Here is a 17584-nt window from a genome sequence, read left to right as displayed (position 1 = left end):
AAAATGATTAAAAAATGATATTGTTCATAATTTGCCATTACACATCTTGAGTTCACACACCTCTTGAACTTTTCATGAGAACAACCCTTATTAAAATATTTGATTGATTTGATTGACTGATCATTGTTTTAGGAAATATTATAACGTATTTAAGATTATAATTTAGATTAAAGGCTAACATAACTTTTTTCCCTTTAAAATAAATTAACATATATTTTTTGTATTATATTACTTCAAAACCCGCAAAACAAATAGGCCTATAATACGCTACAAATCTTAATTTGGACACGTTAAATGAATAAATAGGGTTGGACACAAAATAGTGACACTTCGTGTTAAGTTATCGTCAAACATATAAAATTTGAATGAAAACATTCGTGATTCGTGACATCCACAGATCATGCGCTGTCGGGGGTGCTGAAAATCACACTTCAAGTTGATGAATAGATCGAATACCTCTTTAGGACGAGTCGAGTGTGAGATGTAAGCTCTGCCAAAGCTCTTTGCGATTGTTTTCTCCTTTAGGTCTGTAATGGACCTGAGCGTCACTGAAGGACCCTCCGCTAAGAGAAGTGGAGCTGCGCGTAATTGCACATCATATCCATGCGCAGAGAGCGCGCAGAAGGACGGAGTGCAATTGCACAGCATCCTAAATCAAACTGAATCTACAGAAATGCACTGTATTTACAGCAGATTAAAAACACGTTTTTAATGACAACGCGTATCCTTCATTGCTTTGGAGAGTTTGGACATTGTGCGTCTTTGGTGGACCCGGTTACGATTCTGTAGGGATACCAGCTATCTCCGCACGGAATTGTTTTATATTACAGAGACAGTTTGCACGGATAACGTAAAGTTGCATGTAATGGGCATTCTACTGGCTTTAATATTAGCGCTCTCTGTAAGCGAATCGTGGGGATGCCAACTTCCCCACGACTGGAGACCTCAGACTGAAGCATGCCGCGCAGAGCTCGCCGAGATCATCGTTTTTGCCAAAGTGCTCGCCATCCATAAGGAGTCTTACAGCTTGTACAACTACCTGCCGTGGCAGTACGACACAGATCTGTTCTTTTCCGCCGAGATCGAGATGCAGTGTGATCAGGCGTGGGGCAGCATGCTGGAGGTGCCAGCCGGCTCCAGGTTCAATGTCAGCGGGTTGGGATATTTCCCCTGCTACTCCTACAGCGTCGTGGAGAATAATTCCTACTATTTCTTTCTGAGGTAAGATTCATGTCAACCAGGGTTTGATCGTCGTGATTTAATTGGAGACAATACAGAAATGAGCGTGTGGAAACAATGTGATGTCTGCGTCAAGAGCGCAGACATCATGTCAAGTTTACAAGGGGACATATCACATACAGGAAGAAAGCATTTGTGATATTTAGCAGTTCAACTAAAACCATTTTAGGCTGATGATGGATGGACCAGATTCAAACCAGATCAAAAGCTATTAACCACTAACCACATCTTTCAGAAATCCCATTATTTAATAACGATCACTCTACTGGAGACATTCAGCGATGAATGGAATCTGTGCCAGATCTCCCCATCTTGCCGATTCTTTCATGACAAATGCACCAGGGCTACAATGGCCAGGAGAATTGCAAAACATTTGGCAGACATAATTAGCCCCGTCTTGTGTTTGTTTTTATGTTTATAGAGAAAATGAAATCCCACTGGCGGATGAATAAAGGATGAGGTATAGCTAACAGACCAAGAGTCGACCCGAATGCTTTGATTATGGAGAGAGGGATTATACTTGCTTCCATATTGTTAGGACTTTGTTCCAAACACACAGTTTGAAAGTGATTCATGTGTAATACCGCAAGGCTTCGATCTCTTGACAACCAGACTGTTTTGCTTATGTTTTCTGTGGTCACCCTATGGTCCTATCAGTTATGCAGAAGGATGTTCGACTCCCTCGTGCAGCGCTATACTGGATTTATCAAACTCAGCACTTTTCTGGCAAACACTATAAGCATCACTTTGCACAGTGACTGCAAACCAGCATCACACAACCCAACCCATTCATACTAAACATACACAGAAACAGTTGTTAACAAGATTTAACATGAATACACAACAGCGGAGTGACACTCCAAGCATATGAATCTAATTAATGCAAACACATTTGATTTGGTTCTTGGAAGTGAAGTTTTATTAAGTGTTTGATGAAAAGCATACAGCAAAATGTTAGGAACCACATGTGTTTTGTGCTACGATATAGGATGTTTACAGAGTTTTTATAAGGTAACTGTGACTCAAAACATTACTGGTAACAGAGGGAAAATGTCAAGGGTTGGAAATTGAGAGAAGTAATGAATTCATCTTGGAGGCAGGTTTTACTGAACTGTGTGCATGCTGTATGATACAATATTGATAAAAAGCTGTCCAGGCAACTTTCTTTGTTGTTGGCCGTTGTTTTGCGGTGATCTGGAGCATTTTAGGAATGTTCTGTATGGTTGCTAGGGCATAGCTTGATGGTTTCTAGGGTGTTGTTGGTGTTGTTAGGGTGCTCTTAGTGTAAATGGTTGCTTACTGTGCTGAAGAAAAAAGACCACATTTTCAAACCATATGGATTGTTTCTCAATAATTCAATGATTCCTTACTGCTTGTACCATATTGATCAGTGATCCTATGGCATACAGTTAAATACATTATTTAATATCCTTGGTCAAATATGCTATTTAATCAATTGGACAATTATTACTAGTGCCACTTAATGCTCTGTATAACAGCTTATTTTACTGTTAAATCAGACCCCAACTCAAATATTTCTAGTGATTTGCAAGATGTAAATTTTTCAACTGGATTCATAAATGTACCAGTTTTGGTCTTTTCATTTGGTGTTTGCCATTAAAAAGAATTAAATGTAACAGGTCGATAAAATGTTGAATCACAGAGGACGAACATTTTTTACAATGTTCAGACAAAAGCGGTTGATAATTGGTATTTCAGCCGGTTATACGGGCACATAAACAAAAACTGTTGCAACTGTGTGACTATAAAATACATTCTGTGGGAAAGCTCGTGGACAGGTTAACACTCTCCCGGTCAGAGACACGGAGCAGCTCTGGAATTCTTTCCACTCCAACGTAACTACCCCGCACATACAGTGTGTAACTGCCCGGGGTGACCCGGGGGCAACTGGTTACAGGAGTGCGAACATAAGTTTGACATTATATCAAAGGGTTATAAGTTCAAGTTTACAAGTCTCGTCATCTGTTATTTCAAAGGGTTTTCGTCAGAAAAGTCTGTTTAGTACTAACAGGTACTACCCACCCCGCCCCCTTTAGTTACTGTAGTTTAACTGTGTTTTGGGATGCTGTGCTTGTGGAACCACGTTTAGACTAGCTTCCCTCATCCCTTTGTTCTTTTGTTCATCTCATCACCGATAGTTGTACACACATTTGCAGGCATTCCACACCACAGCGGGACAAAGTATGTCAACACTGATCCTGTTAGATGACCTCGTTTCACATAGCCAGACATTTGACTTTTGGCATAGATGTTTGGCGAACTTAACAAAACATTTTCTCCACACCACACTATATTCTGTCCAGGAATGACCATTTGTTTATGTGCCAGCCTGGCTTATCCAAAATAGATTAAACCAATAAAAAACAAATTCACATTATGGTTTCCACAAACAGCCAGAAATCTTGTGTATGTCTACACAGAACAAAAGCAATAGAGAGGGGTCTTGGCGTAATGCAAAACGGTGTTGTATGTGAACTTGGCCAAACGTAGACTATAAGATGGATACTTTGCTTTTCACAGTATTTTTTAAGTTACTGTGGTTTTAAAGAGAGTGTAAGTGTGGTTTTAATAAAAAAAAGTCATGACAAATCTGGATTTGAGAAACCTTGGCCAAAGAAGTCAACCTGTTCCTTATTTCTCGATCAAACCTCGGAGACATGCTCAATGTCATGCAGTGAACAGTTTCAACGGGGGCTGGGGGGGGTTCTTTTACTCTTCGGCATGTTTCAGTTAGAAATCCAGAGATATTCCTTCATGCAGTCACACTGCAAGACAACTCTAAGATTTCAAAGCATGATTTCATTGAAAAAACATAATCCAGCAGTTAAGCTTTATGGCAGGTGTGGTGCAGTCAAGTGAGTTATTGCAAGTAAGTGCATTGCTTTTCGTCACATAACACTCGTGGATGCTGAATCAGCAAACCTCTCCATTCTGTTATATGGTGACTTGATTCCGTATCCAAACTGAAACATGTCTCAGACTTTGCTTTATACATGCACAACTTTTCTTCTACTTTTCCTATTTATGTCCTATGTCAGGAGTCTGAGCAATTGAACCTATGAGACAGCTGGTTCCAGTTTGGCAAGACAATTCTCGCCAGTCAAACCACCAAAAGCCTGAGAAACCGGAGACGCTCTGCATGGAAACAATAATTAATGCAACATGGTGCATAGTGTAGACACATTCAACAACAATTGGGAGCTTTCTCCTAAATTTTTTGGCTAATAGAGGGTGGCTAGTGAATAGCAGGAGAATTTAAGTAGATGCATCCTAGAGATACATATACAGTACTTGCGTGAGACATCAAGCTTTTAGTGCACGTGAAATAAACAAACAGTGTATACTAATACAAGCAGGTAGCAGCAGTGTTCGAATTGTGTCAAAGCTCTTGGGGGGTCCCCTAACCAGCCCTCAATGTAAATATATATATATATATCGAGTATATGAAAATAATCTGTATGAACCAATGCAGAATAAGAATAACTGATGTCATTCCTTTGATCGAAAGCAGAAGGGTAGCCTTCTTGTCAAAGTCAGAGTTCATGTTTGCAAATTAATTTGAGTTTTTAGTAGTCTAGTTTCAATGAAAAACCAGGGGATCCCCAGTTCAATATTTTACACTTTTTATGAGGGGTCCTTTAAGGCATATTTGGGATCCGGGACCGCCCCTGCCCCCCCTCAATTCAAACCCTGGGTAGCAGTCATATAACATTGGGTTGACTTGATAGTTCACCCCCAAAAAAAATCAGCATTTACATGGCAATTCAAACCTGTATGACTTTCTTTCTTGCGCAGAACACAAAATAAGATATTTTCAAGAATGGCGTAAACAGTGTAAAGAAGTCAGAATGCGTAAAGTAGCATGTTACCTCCTCTTTACAAAATATAATCTCTTCTGTTCTAAGGAAGGAAGAAAGTTATAAAGGTTAGAAATGATGAATAAATGATGACGGAATTTAAATTTTTGGGTGAACTATCACTTTAAGTGACTTGGTTGCACCTGTAAACTGCGGTCAAGAAATGATGTATGGAATATAGAAGGCTTATACACAAAATATGTAAAATCAAATGATATTGGAAAGCATAAACGTTGTAGATTCTGCTTCTTTATGTCACAAATGTAGCAGATTGTAGCGTATCGTCTATATCCTTCTAAAACCTTGTATGTTCAAATTTGCTATTTTTCAAGAAATGTAAAAAACGCTGTACTTTTAAACGATTAAATGCTGCGTTGTCAACGTTACTTTAAAGCACTTTTTGATACTTTTTATTTCCTTGATATTTGCTAAATTCAGTGACAAACATAAAGGGTGACTAATAACACTAATAACAACGATTTATGGAATCTTCACTCTTTTAAAACATTTTAATTCGAAACGTTTGTATCTATTTCTAAACTACAGCCATTTTGATTTATGAAAGTATTCAGTGATTGGCTAGTAAGTAGATGTTTAAATATGTATCACTCATAAAGATTCTTTTGAATGCTTTGTGGAGCGGTAAAATTAACTTCCTAATGAACACACTTTCAAGCCTATGATTAAAAAACAAGATAATACACAAATAAATAAATCAATTCAACTGACGCTATATATTCCAAGTTTTCTGAAACTAAACAATTGCTTTGTGTGACGAACAGACAATATACTATCCCCTTTACCAGATGACATGACATGATAATCTCATGACAGAGAAATAAAAAATGATCAAAGATGTATTTGTGTTACACAGAAAATATAACATCTGTGATTTAAGCTGGTAAGGCTATTTAGGCTTAAACATTAGAATACAAAAGCCAAATTCTGGAAAGCCATCAGAAAATTCATCTGGCTGTGTACAGGCTTTAAAATCCTCTGCTGGAGGGGTTGAATGAGATCCAGATGGAAGGAGACTCTGCTGTCAAGGTCCAAAGCCAATGTTTCCTCCAGAGACTTGAGCTAAACTGGCTATAGAAGCCAACAGGTAGAATTTAAAGCTAACCTATTTCTCTCATGGTGAGCAACGGTGTTTTGATTCATGCCGAATATGGATAAAAACTTCATTAACTATTCACACAACAGGCGTGATACAGATATGCCTGAAGGAAACTTCCAACACATTTATATGAAATAACAGTGATTTTCCTTTTCCACACCAAACACTACATCATAACTTACTTCTCAGGTATAAACAAAATACTAAAAATGAAAAATATAAGTGAATCCCTATGGTCAGTTTCTGAGGATTAGCGTACAATGGAGTTCCGTAAACGATTTAACTATTTTCCTGTCAAACACAAAGCGAGAGCAAAAATAAATGAGACGTTCCCGTAGGCTGATGGTGGTCACCTTCCAAAATCCACACAGTAAATTAAAGAGAACGAACAGAGTGTTGTGTTTCCCAACATTGTGCCAGTGTAACCATGGCTTTTGCATTCATATTTTTCAAACATTTTTCTTGAAACTTTGATAATAAACTTATTTCATCAACACGGAGAGACGTGTGTGTGTATGTGTGAAAGTTTGAGGGACTGCATGCCAAAACTGCAAGAAACCAGTGAGACAAGAGCTTTGAATGTCAATCACAAGTGATGAATTCTTCATTCAGGCAGAAACAGATAGAAAAGGAAAATGTTTCTATTTTTTATTTTAAATATTTAAACTTATGCAAACATACACATATAAAGAACACAAATATCCCTGCATACCCTTTCCCGTAACACCCCCAGCCATTTTCCTATGTAAAAAATATATGGGTCATTGACATTAAGTGTCCCAAGAGTCTGTGTACTAATACAGCGGCGAGGCTGGTAAAGTTTGTAGTGTTTCATGATAGAAAGAATAATTTTGTAATGCCGATTCTCATGTTTGGGTTGGTTCTGAAAGTCTGCACAAGCTTTTTATAAGCACTTTATAATGAAAAAAAGGCATAAAATCATGTTTACAATGTTATTGTTTCAATCTATGTGAAATAAAAAGAATGTCCTGTCTCTGCTTTAAAAACGTTTGTCAAGCATTGAAATCGATTGATAAATCAAAACATTCAACTTATGTGTTTATACAGTGTCCGAAAAAAGTTAAAAACTGTATTTTTACCCTCGCTGGGGTAAAGGTTAAAAACATAAAATGGTGTACCTTTTTGGGTTTGGTACCTTTAAAGAGAAAGTAAAACGTTTTGTTTCCAGAACAACTGTTGTTCTGTCAGTGTAGGGTAGTCCTTCCCTTATGAATATGCTGGCAGCAGAGCAGAATATGTATGTACGGCTTACCGGCTCGAAATGTCGAAAGACCTCAATCTAATTTTCTCATATTCTGGAAATACGGCAGATCAAATCTCTTCAACGTATGTCCAGGACCACTTACTAAAGTTAACTTGGAAGGCCTAATGTAAATAATGATCGTGCCGCATAGTAATTTTCTATCTCTTTGCAATTCTTCACAGGATGGATGAGAACTACAGTATCATTCCTCATGGTGTAAATTTCCAGGATCCCATCTTTCCCGACACACCGGAGAACCATCGCATGTTTGCCAGCTTGTTCCAGTTTTCCAACTGCACACCTGGCACGCAGGTGCACACATATACTCCAGACTGGGAAATCCAAGAGGACAACCGGGTGAGCAACTACAGTATAAACCCTAAAGTGGTTAATCATGGCATTTACGACAGAAACTGACTTATGTACTCCATAGTGCCCTATCTGTGTCTGTATGCATGTTTGTTGGTCTTGGCTTGTAAAGTTGGAATTATGGTACTCTGCGATGGAAGACGTGCCTCAATGTTAGCAGGTCTGCCACAGAAACCCTTCAAGAATAAGCATCCAACTACTCTTCTGTTTTTGAGATCCAAAACAGCAAACCTATATTTTACGTAGAGAATTTGTATTCACCCTTAAGTGCACTTAATGCCTGGGTGCAAGAAATGAGTTAGGATCTCAGAGATATGAACATTCCTCTCTGGACACTTTGTCTTTGGCTTTTCTTTCTTTTTGGAAAGTATGTTTCACATAATCGCGTGGTATGTTAAAACTCAGAGCCCTGCGTTACAGTATGCGTATTTCTGTTGTACGATTCTTATTAAATCGGATGAAGTCAATGCCTTCTTCATAACTTCGCCACGCTTCATCTGAATCTCTTCACGGTTGCGCTCTTGTGTCCACATGGTCCGCGTGTTGCTTAATTGCACACGGTTGGCTTTATCGAAATTAATAAATCATACTAGATTCCACATAGCAGTCTCCTCCAATGACCCTTCTCAGTGGGGCTGGTTTCAATCAGGTCCTGAATGCCAAAAAATTCAGTCGTAATGTAATCAGAATGGGTGAAGTTTATATTTATAACCACGTTTCTGCGCTTATCAGTAGCTAATCCGAGCAAAGAATGAGGTTATGTCATAGAATTTCATTCCCTTTTATAATTTATTCCTCTTTCCTTATAAAGTGAAGAAAGCACGTTCAGAACACGAACAGCAAGTTTTATGGGCCTTTCTGATTTTAAACTGTCACCAAACAATCAGCTCTGGATATTTTTGTATGTGAAACTGGCAATCGTGTGAAGAATTGTGCTGCAGTAATGTTTCCCATTCCATTGTCGTATGTTCCCATAAATTTGATCCACAAATGGATTAAAATAGCAGCCGGCTGTCTCTTTCAATTAATTTCCTGTACAGGAAACTGTGTTTGCCATACAGAACATTCGGCTCTTTCGTGCTTTATATCATCAATGAGGTACAGTACATTTGTACGGCTTCAGGTAGGTTACCTTCCATACTGATACCATCTGATCTGCGGACAGGTTCAGGAGCAAACATGATGGTTCGATCTACCCAGGAAATCTAAAGGAAGGGTTCAGCTGTGACTAATTTCCAGATGTTTTTCAGGCATGATTTGAGAACACATGTGGGAGGCAAACATCTAAGTCTTGACTTTCTCCGAGGTTATGAAAGTACAATCACATAACAAGAACCAAAGATGCATTTCGACCATTTTGATTTTAAGCTGATAATCAAAACCCGATTGGAGCTTTCTTGCAGCTCCGTGGTAAGAGCGTGGCGCTAACAACGCCAAGGTCGTGAGTTTGACCCCAGGGGATTGCACATACTTAGAAACAAATGTATGGATACACAGCGCTGGTCCAGAAGAACTTCCTGTTTAAGTTCTAAATCACACAACCGTTTGAACAAAATCCACCAACAGAACATTTATAACCCAATTATAACCCACATTATTAAACAAACATCTTTAAGATGTAATTATATATGTAATTTTAATAACAAAATAAATGAAAATGCAACCATTATATAATGTTACATTATATAATCACGCACTTATTTGTGTAAAAGCCTTTAAACCATTTAAGCCTAAATGAATGCAAAGAGTTGTGAAAATGGGAAAGTGTATCAGATCTGCGTGCGGCAGCTCTTAAAAGGGCAGCGTTCTTAAAGTCACCATGAAATCATACAGGATTTTTTTTTTTTACAAAGAGTAAAACATTGATCATTATAAAGGATTTATCTGTGCACACCATTAACATTAAGCTCCTCCCCCTCTCAACAACAACTTTTCACCATATGTCCTCAGCAATAAAAAAGAAGTAAGACTATACTGACAGGCACCATAGCTTTCCTGTAGCTCAGTGGTAAGAGCATTGTGTTTAAAAGAATTACATGATGTTGCCACAAAACAGACTACATCTTCTCCTGAAGTAATTTAGTTTTACTTCTGGACTGCATTTGACATTGTGAGTATCTAGTCCATGCACACTTGGCAGGGGTCAGTCCTATGTAGTGTAGATACTTACCTTAACCTCAGCCACTTACTACCACTGACTTTCCATTTACTCTGATTCCTTCCCGTCAGCTCTGGTGCTCCAACGTGCAGAAGGCCTTATTTGAGGAGGAAGAGAAAGTCAAAGACCTCTCTCAGAAAGTGAAGACCCTGGAAAAGGCCAATAACCACTTGAGGGATAAGGTGAAGAACATGAAGCGTCTCTTGAGGCAGGCCAAAAAGGAGTCGGTTCAAAGCTTCAAACAGCTTCATGAATCTGAACCGGAGCTGCCGCATCCACAGCAGGACACCAATCACGAACAGAAGCCCACTCTTAAGAAGATCCTTCCTAAAAAGCTCAAGAACTGAGACCATTAGGGTGGTGTTTTGTGCATCTGTAATAACATTGAGAGTCCTTGTGAGTTCTTGAAAGCAGAGTTCATGAGTCTTCCACTGTGGGAAGTCCAGCAGAGTTCCCTTTGAAAAAGAAAAAGCACGTTGGGAACGGTTTAGATAAAAGGTTTTCAAATAGCAGACTGTACTTAATAATTATAAAGAAAAAGCCTTCCTTAGACTTTACAAGCATCAAAAGTGACATGGTTCTTAAAAATAACATACAAATATATGACCACAACATGACATTTAGGCCAATAAAACCTTATGACAAAATGTCTGATTTTTTGTGAAAACAAACTGATGTCACTGTTAATCAGGGAGTGCAATATGGGGACATGGATACGGATCGGCGTTTTGTGAATTTCACCAGGTGTTTATGGGAAGTTCTGGAATACGTTTTGGCAGAGTCCAGTGATATTAGCTTCCAGTCTACAAAACCTCATCGTTTTCCCATTACTGTGGCCGAAACTCCAAGAAACATCCATCTGTCAGTAAGACAGACGAAAAATCTGGTTTCAGGGTATTATGCAGAAGTGGTTCCATACTTTTACTCTTATTTGACCATTTATGGCTAAAAATATACAGATTTGCAAGAATCAATCCATCATGAATCTGCTAGTTTAGCATCAGCTTTCTTTTTCCATTAGATACCAATCTTCCTTTTAACAATTCCAAGTTTTCTAGTTTTTGTACTTGTGAATCTAAGTTTTATAACGGTGCTGAGCGCCTGATATAACCTTTACTCAATGAATCTTATCTCATCTTAATCAACTGTTCATTACCTAGACAACTGTATTTACCGACATGATTTTGATATTTTAGAGCTGGTGCTTATGTTATTTTTTTGTAAAATGGTAGAAATTACCGTTTCATGTTTAATACAGTCACATGTATGCCTATGAGTATTGAAATAAACCTCACATTTCGCTAAATGTTTGTGTGTGATAAAAGTAATGTGTTTATTTTATGAAGAAATAAAATGCACTTTTATAAGAATATGCCATCTAGTAGAACAACTCTTAGTTAATAAAGGATTATGTCCCTGTTAAATCCCCCGAAGCAAAAGCATTAATGGAGACCCATGCGTTCATTGCACAATGTCAGTTTCAAGCTCTGTATTTTTGCAAGACGTGTTTACACATTTAGGCAAAATGACATAAGATATTAAGTCATGTGTCAGAGGCTTTGTTCATCTATGAGTCACAATGGTCAACAAATCTGTGCCTACGTTCTGAACACATCACGTCCGACCTAAACCCAGCCCTTTCACAGGGCTTAAGATCAATAAAAAATATATATGTCATTTTAGACATCCCATGTGGGTACTAAACTAAAGGCTATAGGATCATTTATAATGACTCTACTTCCCGTTTCTATAAGTGATGACTTTAGCACGGGGGAAAGAATTGCATTAGTCAAACCATCTCGAAGGTCCTTCAAGAGTTTGATCTGTGGGAGTTTAAAGTGAACACAATGATGTTTGTCTTTGGATTTACTTTTTGTTTTTACAGTAGATCTCAATAGTCCAAGACCTTTCACCAGAAAGCTTGGGTTACATTTATAACATTAGGTTCCTGAAGCCTGAGAAAGATTTCCCTTTGCCTCTCATGTCACATCTCAGGAATTTGTAACCCTTGGAAGAACATTGATTACAACTTATATACGTGTTAGCCAAACGACTGACTCGGGCATGGAATAAGAATCATGCTGGAGCTTAAAATAAGCATAAGTCTACCGAGAATACAGAATGCAATATGGGTATGCGTTTTTCACTTCTCACCTCACTTTGTCTGAGAAATTCACAATGCGATAAACATTTCTGACTTATGCAATGTGAGTGACGATAGGCCAAGTACAGACTGAAGTTCATAATCTTTCCTGCTTAGGTTGGGAATATTCACAGGGATTTTTCTCAACGCTGTCTCCAGTAGAGAATTCAAAAGCTTTTTTTTACGCATTCAATCTGGAAAGAAAAATCTATTTAACAGAACATAATACTAAAGCTTTTGCTTGAGTGTCTTGCTTCTCATATATTTCTCCTGAGAGAGAGAGACGACATCTCACAAATGTCTCACTTGGAGTTTCAGAAGAGAAATCATCTCAGACTTGTTAAGTCCGCAATCAAAAGTCAATATTAATATGAATAAAGTTCTCAATATGAACTCCAGATCCAGAATGTTTTACTTAACAGAATGTTTTTACTAAAATCTACATTCATTTTACACCTCCGAACTCTTCTTGGATCTTAACAACTGCTCATTCGTATCTGTTCTTTTTTCTCCAAAGCAATAAAGGAGAAACATCAGAGATTAAGTTGAGTTCTGTTACCTGAATGGGAGAAAAAACAACACTTTGAATCCTTTAAACATCTTTACATTATGTTAACTTTCGAATTAAGCATGACAGACAAGTCAGAGCCAACAAGACCTTGGGTCTTGCATTTTGTATGAAACGCAGACGTTGGAAGACCTTTCCCCCTCTTTTTCGGGCACTACATCACATAAACACTATTAAAGAATCTGTCATTACACGAACACGCTCCACAGAAGATATACAGTACAAACACACAGTTTTCAACACAAACCGTGTTCTCGAGTAAGCTGCAGAACAGATGTCTGGACATCATTGATTTAATGCAGCGGTCTTCCTGTGAGACTTCAGCCTAATTATTGACATGACTTTATTTCTTTCATTTTATCCTCCTGTGGAGATGTTCAACCCAACTCATTCAACTCTGAAAGTCGGAAATAATTTGAAAACTGAATGCAACTAAATGTCAGACTTCAAACGCATCACAGATTTCATCAGGATCTATAAGTATGATACCCTTACTGTTCTGCAGTATACCGTGTAGTAAGAATAGTGTGTACACTGTGAGGAAACTGTATCCCACAATGCAACTTTTTCATTGTGATAAATCAATGTGATACGTGTCTTTCCCGACTTACTTGATCAAAGGTTTGCAAGAAGATTTTTTCCCACAGTGCATGCATGTTTTTTTTAATGCTTGTGAAATGCATTTAAAGGTCCAATGTGTCATTTTTTGGAGGATCTATTGACAGAAATGCAATATAATATACATAACTATGTGTTCAGAGGTGTATAAAGACCTTACATAATGAAGCTTTTATTACTCAGAATGCTGAACTTACAGTACAATACATCAAACGTCATACATCAATAATATACAACATGTTCCCATGACACATCTCCAACCCCAGATGTAACCCTGAACCCAAACTCTCAAGCTTTACAGCACTGCCAAAATGAGACGCTGACCTCTGGTATTTGGTAAGTCATTTTCCAATCTAGACTATAATTAGACTTTGACCAGTCTGTGATTATACTGAAACTTTAGATTCCAAAGAACTTCACTACTCTTTTTATCTGTATTATTTATTCATTTAACACAAAAAATGTTTTGTTGTCAATCTTTCAGTAGCCACTGTATTATTATAGCAATCTCCCAAACCAGTCTCTCATAACCGCTGTGTTTCGACTAATGTTTTTAACAGTCATAGTTATGTATGATCTTTTAAGTATACTGTAAATAAACTAAAGAATTTAACAGTTTTTCCACTCACAGTATAAGGTCAAAGAATTAACTGTTTACTGAATTTTACGGTGTTTTCTTTTTTGCAGATTATCATATACATTTTGGGGTCAAAAAAACGTAGCATTACAGATAAAGACCACAAATTTAGAAGAAAATTTTGGAAAACGTGTAATTTTACAGAGAAAACCCTGCAGAACCATTATTTTACGGTTTATTCCCGTTGCCCCAGTTGCCAGAAAATGTCAGTTTTTTTACAGGATCGTTTTAAAGTGTACTGATACAACAGTCATAGCTGAAATTCGTGACATTTCTAATATCCAATATATCAAATGCAACGGCAACAAAACAACTTGTCCACCTTGTCCACAATGGTGGACCCTACTTGTTGTAGTTTCCAGCTCTGATGCGTTCCCATGAAATGGCCCTCTAAAGAAAGACTACAATCCTTGGCAGGAGTTATTTGTCCCTTAACTACAGCTCCAAGTCTTCACCGCCAAGCAAAAGAGAGGCATGTGAATTCATTAGAGGGTCATTAAAAGCTATCTGGAGGACTGGTAAGATGGGGTGGGGGTCTGAATAAATAGTGTCTTTTAACCCTTGGGTTCTTTTCACATCCATCCAGGAGACAACAAACAAGATTGCCAAGAAATGCAACGGAGCAACATGCCATTTTAACACAGATAGCCAAAGGCTAACAAAGCATTCTTCTCATTTAAATCTAAATGAAGGGATGGACTGATGCCAGACCGTGAGAGGAGATCAAACCTGTTACATCGGCCTGTTGCATATGTGATTATCGGATGTTTGTGTATGCGTGCATATTGACACTTAAGATTCAGCATTTCAGATGTGTTTTATGGCCCCCAGCTTTACAGACAGACATGACTCTTGGCAATAATACACATTATCTCAGAGCTGATGTGTTGAACAGCTTTTCATGTACAGTATATCCACGCATAGCAGATGCTTTCATATGCACTATACATTTTGATTTCAATCATTGGCTTTACATTTCAGCTTACACTCTAAAAAAATGTTGGGTTATTTTAACTCATCATTGTCTTAAAAATGGACAAATCCAGTTGTTGGGTTAAATTAACACCAAAAATGTGACTCGACCAACAATAAAACAACCCAACATTTTGGCTTGAAAAACCATAGGTTATTTTGTGACCCAACCGTTGGGTTTGTCCATTTTTTAAATAACCCAACATATTTTTGGAGTGTAATTTTTATACTTTGGCTATTCATAACATAAATCAGAAATGCAGAACTTATTTTGATGAGTTGAAGTATTGTAAAAACATCTAAATGTTGAAAATAATAAGTCAATATGACTAGTAAAGCCAGTCTCTACTTAAAAATGTAGGTAGCAAAAACTACATGATCAATTCATTTCCATTTATCCCAGAACATTTTGAGAAAATTCATGTTAATAAAATATTTGTGTTTGGTGACTTGAACAGTGCCATAGCAATACATGTCAGTAAACTGGTTTTGCTTCTCAGACTTTGGCACAGGATTGTGCTAGACATTGGGGGGTGCCTGTGGACAGCTGCCAAAGAATCTGTGGACAGTAGCTTTCCAAAACCATTCTGTAATGAACAACAGATGCTTCACTGCAAACTTGTAATTGTGGAAAGCAAACCAAAAATGATGCAACCAAAAATGTTGAGGTAAATGTCAGCTTCAAATAGAGATAATTTAAAGCAAAGCTTCAGTGAACTGAATAGCTCAGAGAACTTGCAGGACACGTATTTGTTAAAGTTCTTTCATGAATAACAGTATAGCTGTCACGTTTCTCCTTTCCAGGACTCCATTACCCATGTTCCTCCACACCACACCACCGCACCTGTCACTCGTTGTCTATCCCCGCACCTGTCAGCTATTCCCTCATCTACTGAACTCCACATATACCCATTGTGGTCCTCTGTTCATTGTCTGGTGTTGTCAATGTAAAACGTGATTATGACAGTTGTTTTGTGAGCATGTGCATGCCGTTGCTTTATCGCATTAAACGTGAGCTTCCGTTGGAGTCATCTTGTCTGTTGCTCACATAACAAAAGCTCAAATCCAAAACAAAATACTGCATAGCATAATATGGTGTGCAACATGGTGCACTCTGAAATGACTGTATCCCAGAATGCAACACACTCCATTGTATCTTTCCATTTATTTTAAAGTGGAAGTAATGGCTGTTGGGTTTTTTCAACACAATCTCACAGGAATTTGTAACTATTTTACAAGATGGTTCATTTGAATTCGAACGATTCATACATTTTTGTACGTTGTTAGGTTTAGGGGTGGGGTCACGGGATCGAGGGGCTTCAGTATTAAGCTTTTTTCTAATAGTTATATGTTTTTGTACCATTCATATTATACATATTCATACGAATTTGCAACCTCATAAAATAGTGACGAATTCCTGTGAGATGAAGTTGGGTTTTTCTGCACTCAGCATTCAGGAATATGCAGTAAGGAGTACAGTGATATTCCATTCTGAACATTGTTCTCAGTCTGAGCCAAAGACAATTCATTAAAATCATGCAATGCATAAACTTTTATATTTATACGTGAGTGAGGGAACTATTGATCCAAACAGTGTGTGCCAGTCGACATCCAGTCTCATATAGCACAAGAATAATCTGTATGAATGATTTGTTTATCCCTTCTTTAAATTCATACCAGTTGGATTTATTTGGGTGGCCCACATGAGCTCCTCATTATTTGCATTTTCGAGACGCTTCACAGTCACTCGTCGTGTCTGTTATTTTTCAATCTTTATTGCTCTCGCATTGTTTCTCAGTATGATATTTATGACTGTGTTTTTAAGATGTGGTCTTCTGGCAGGAGCCACAATATAAGCATCAGACTTGACTTCACGTGTTTGCTGTTAGCAGCCTGTAATTGTTTCAGCTATATTCCCAGACCAAGCAGAACTTGCGTTTATGTTCTTATATTTTCCACTGATGCTGTTTATAAAACTCCTGAGCAATCAAGTAAAACACATTAGAGTTCCTTTGCCATGCCATGTGTTGGACCTTCTCGATTGTTTCCTAACCCTTAATGGCACGGCCGATCCGTCTGTTTCGAGAGACTGAACAAAGGTAAACAAACCTTAGTTAGGTTAATATAAATTATTTTACAAATAACGCATTCTTCTGCTTGTCCCATTTAAGGAGCTGACCTTAAAGGGTCTAAAGTAATGCTAACAGACACTGACTTCTAAAACAAACAGAAACTCCATTGGAGGCCACATTCAACCCTGTTATTGAGATCATATTTAGCCATTGGCTACTCTATCCTTTAGATCAAGCTGACGTCATTATACAAATTCTTCTAAAGCTCCAAATAAAAAAAGATGGTATGTTATTTATGCACATGAGAAGCAGTCGAGATGAAATCAAAGTTGTTGGCCAGCGCAACCCACCCTTTGTTGTTGCGTTCCTGACAACGATCACAGATTTCCATGTGTGGTTCTAGTTCAGAAGAGAACTGGAGTTAAGATGATGAGAGTTATTAGACAGAAAGACTGAATCGAGGAAACTGAGCGCGACTAGAGAGAAACAAGGTGGTGGGCTATACAAAAAAAGGTGCTTCAAATGGTTCTTCGGTGCCATAGAAGAACC

General features: G+C 37.9%; 1 protein-coding gene across 1 annotated transcript; it reads left to right on the top strand.

Annotated features, from left to right (window-relative positions):
- The first annotated feature begins 529 nt into the window (after positions 1–529).
- Positions 530–11389, top strand: ccdc3b (coiled-coil domain containing 3b). The gene is made up of 3 exons (XM_079483377.1): positions 530–1221; positions 7681–7855; positions 10097–11389. Exons 1-3 carry the CDS (start codon positions 866–868, stop codon positions 10370–10372), a joined length of 807 nt encoding a protein of 268 aa, XP_079339503.1. The 5' UTR covers positions 530–865; the 3' UTR covers positions 10373–11389.
- The last annotated feature ends 6195 nt before the right edge of the window (positions 11390–17584 follow it).

This window comes from Barbatula barbatula, assembly GCF_947034865.1.
Source record: "Barbatula barbatula genome assembly, chromosome: 20".
NCBI classification, from domain to species: Eukaryota; Metazoa; Chordata; class Actinopteri; order Cypriniformes; family Nemacheilidae; genus Barbatula; species Barbatula barbatula.
Note: the sequence above shows the minus strand (reverse complement) of the source record. Positions and strands in the feature narration are given on the sequence as shown.

Excerpts from the sequence above, each read along its gene's own strand:
- ccdc3b (XM_079483377.1), top strand. The coding sequence starts at position 866 with ATGGGCATTCTACTGGCTTTAATATTAGCGCTCTCTGTAAGCGAATCG. Across the intron at positions 1,222-7,680 it reads TCCTACTATTTCTTTCTGAG|GATGGATGAGAACTACAGTA; the intron begins GTAAGATTCATG and ends AATTCTTCACAG. Across the intron at positions 7,856-10,096 it reads AAATCCAAGAGGACAACCGG|CTCTGGTGCTCCAACGTGCA; the intron begins GTGAGCAACTAC and ends CCTTCCCGTCAG.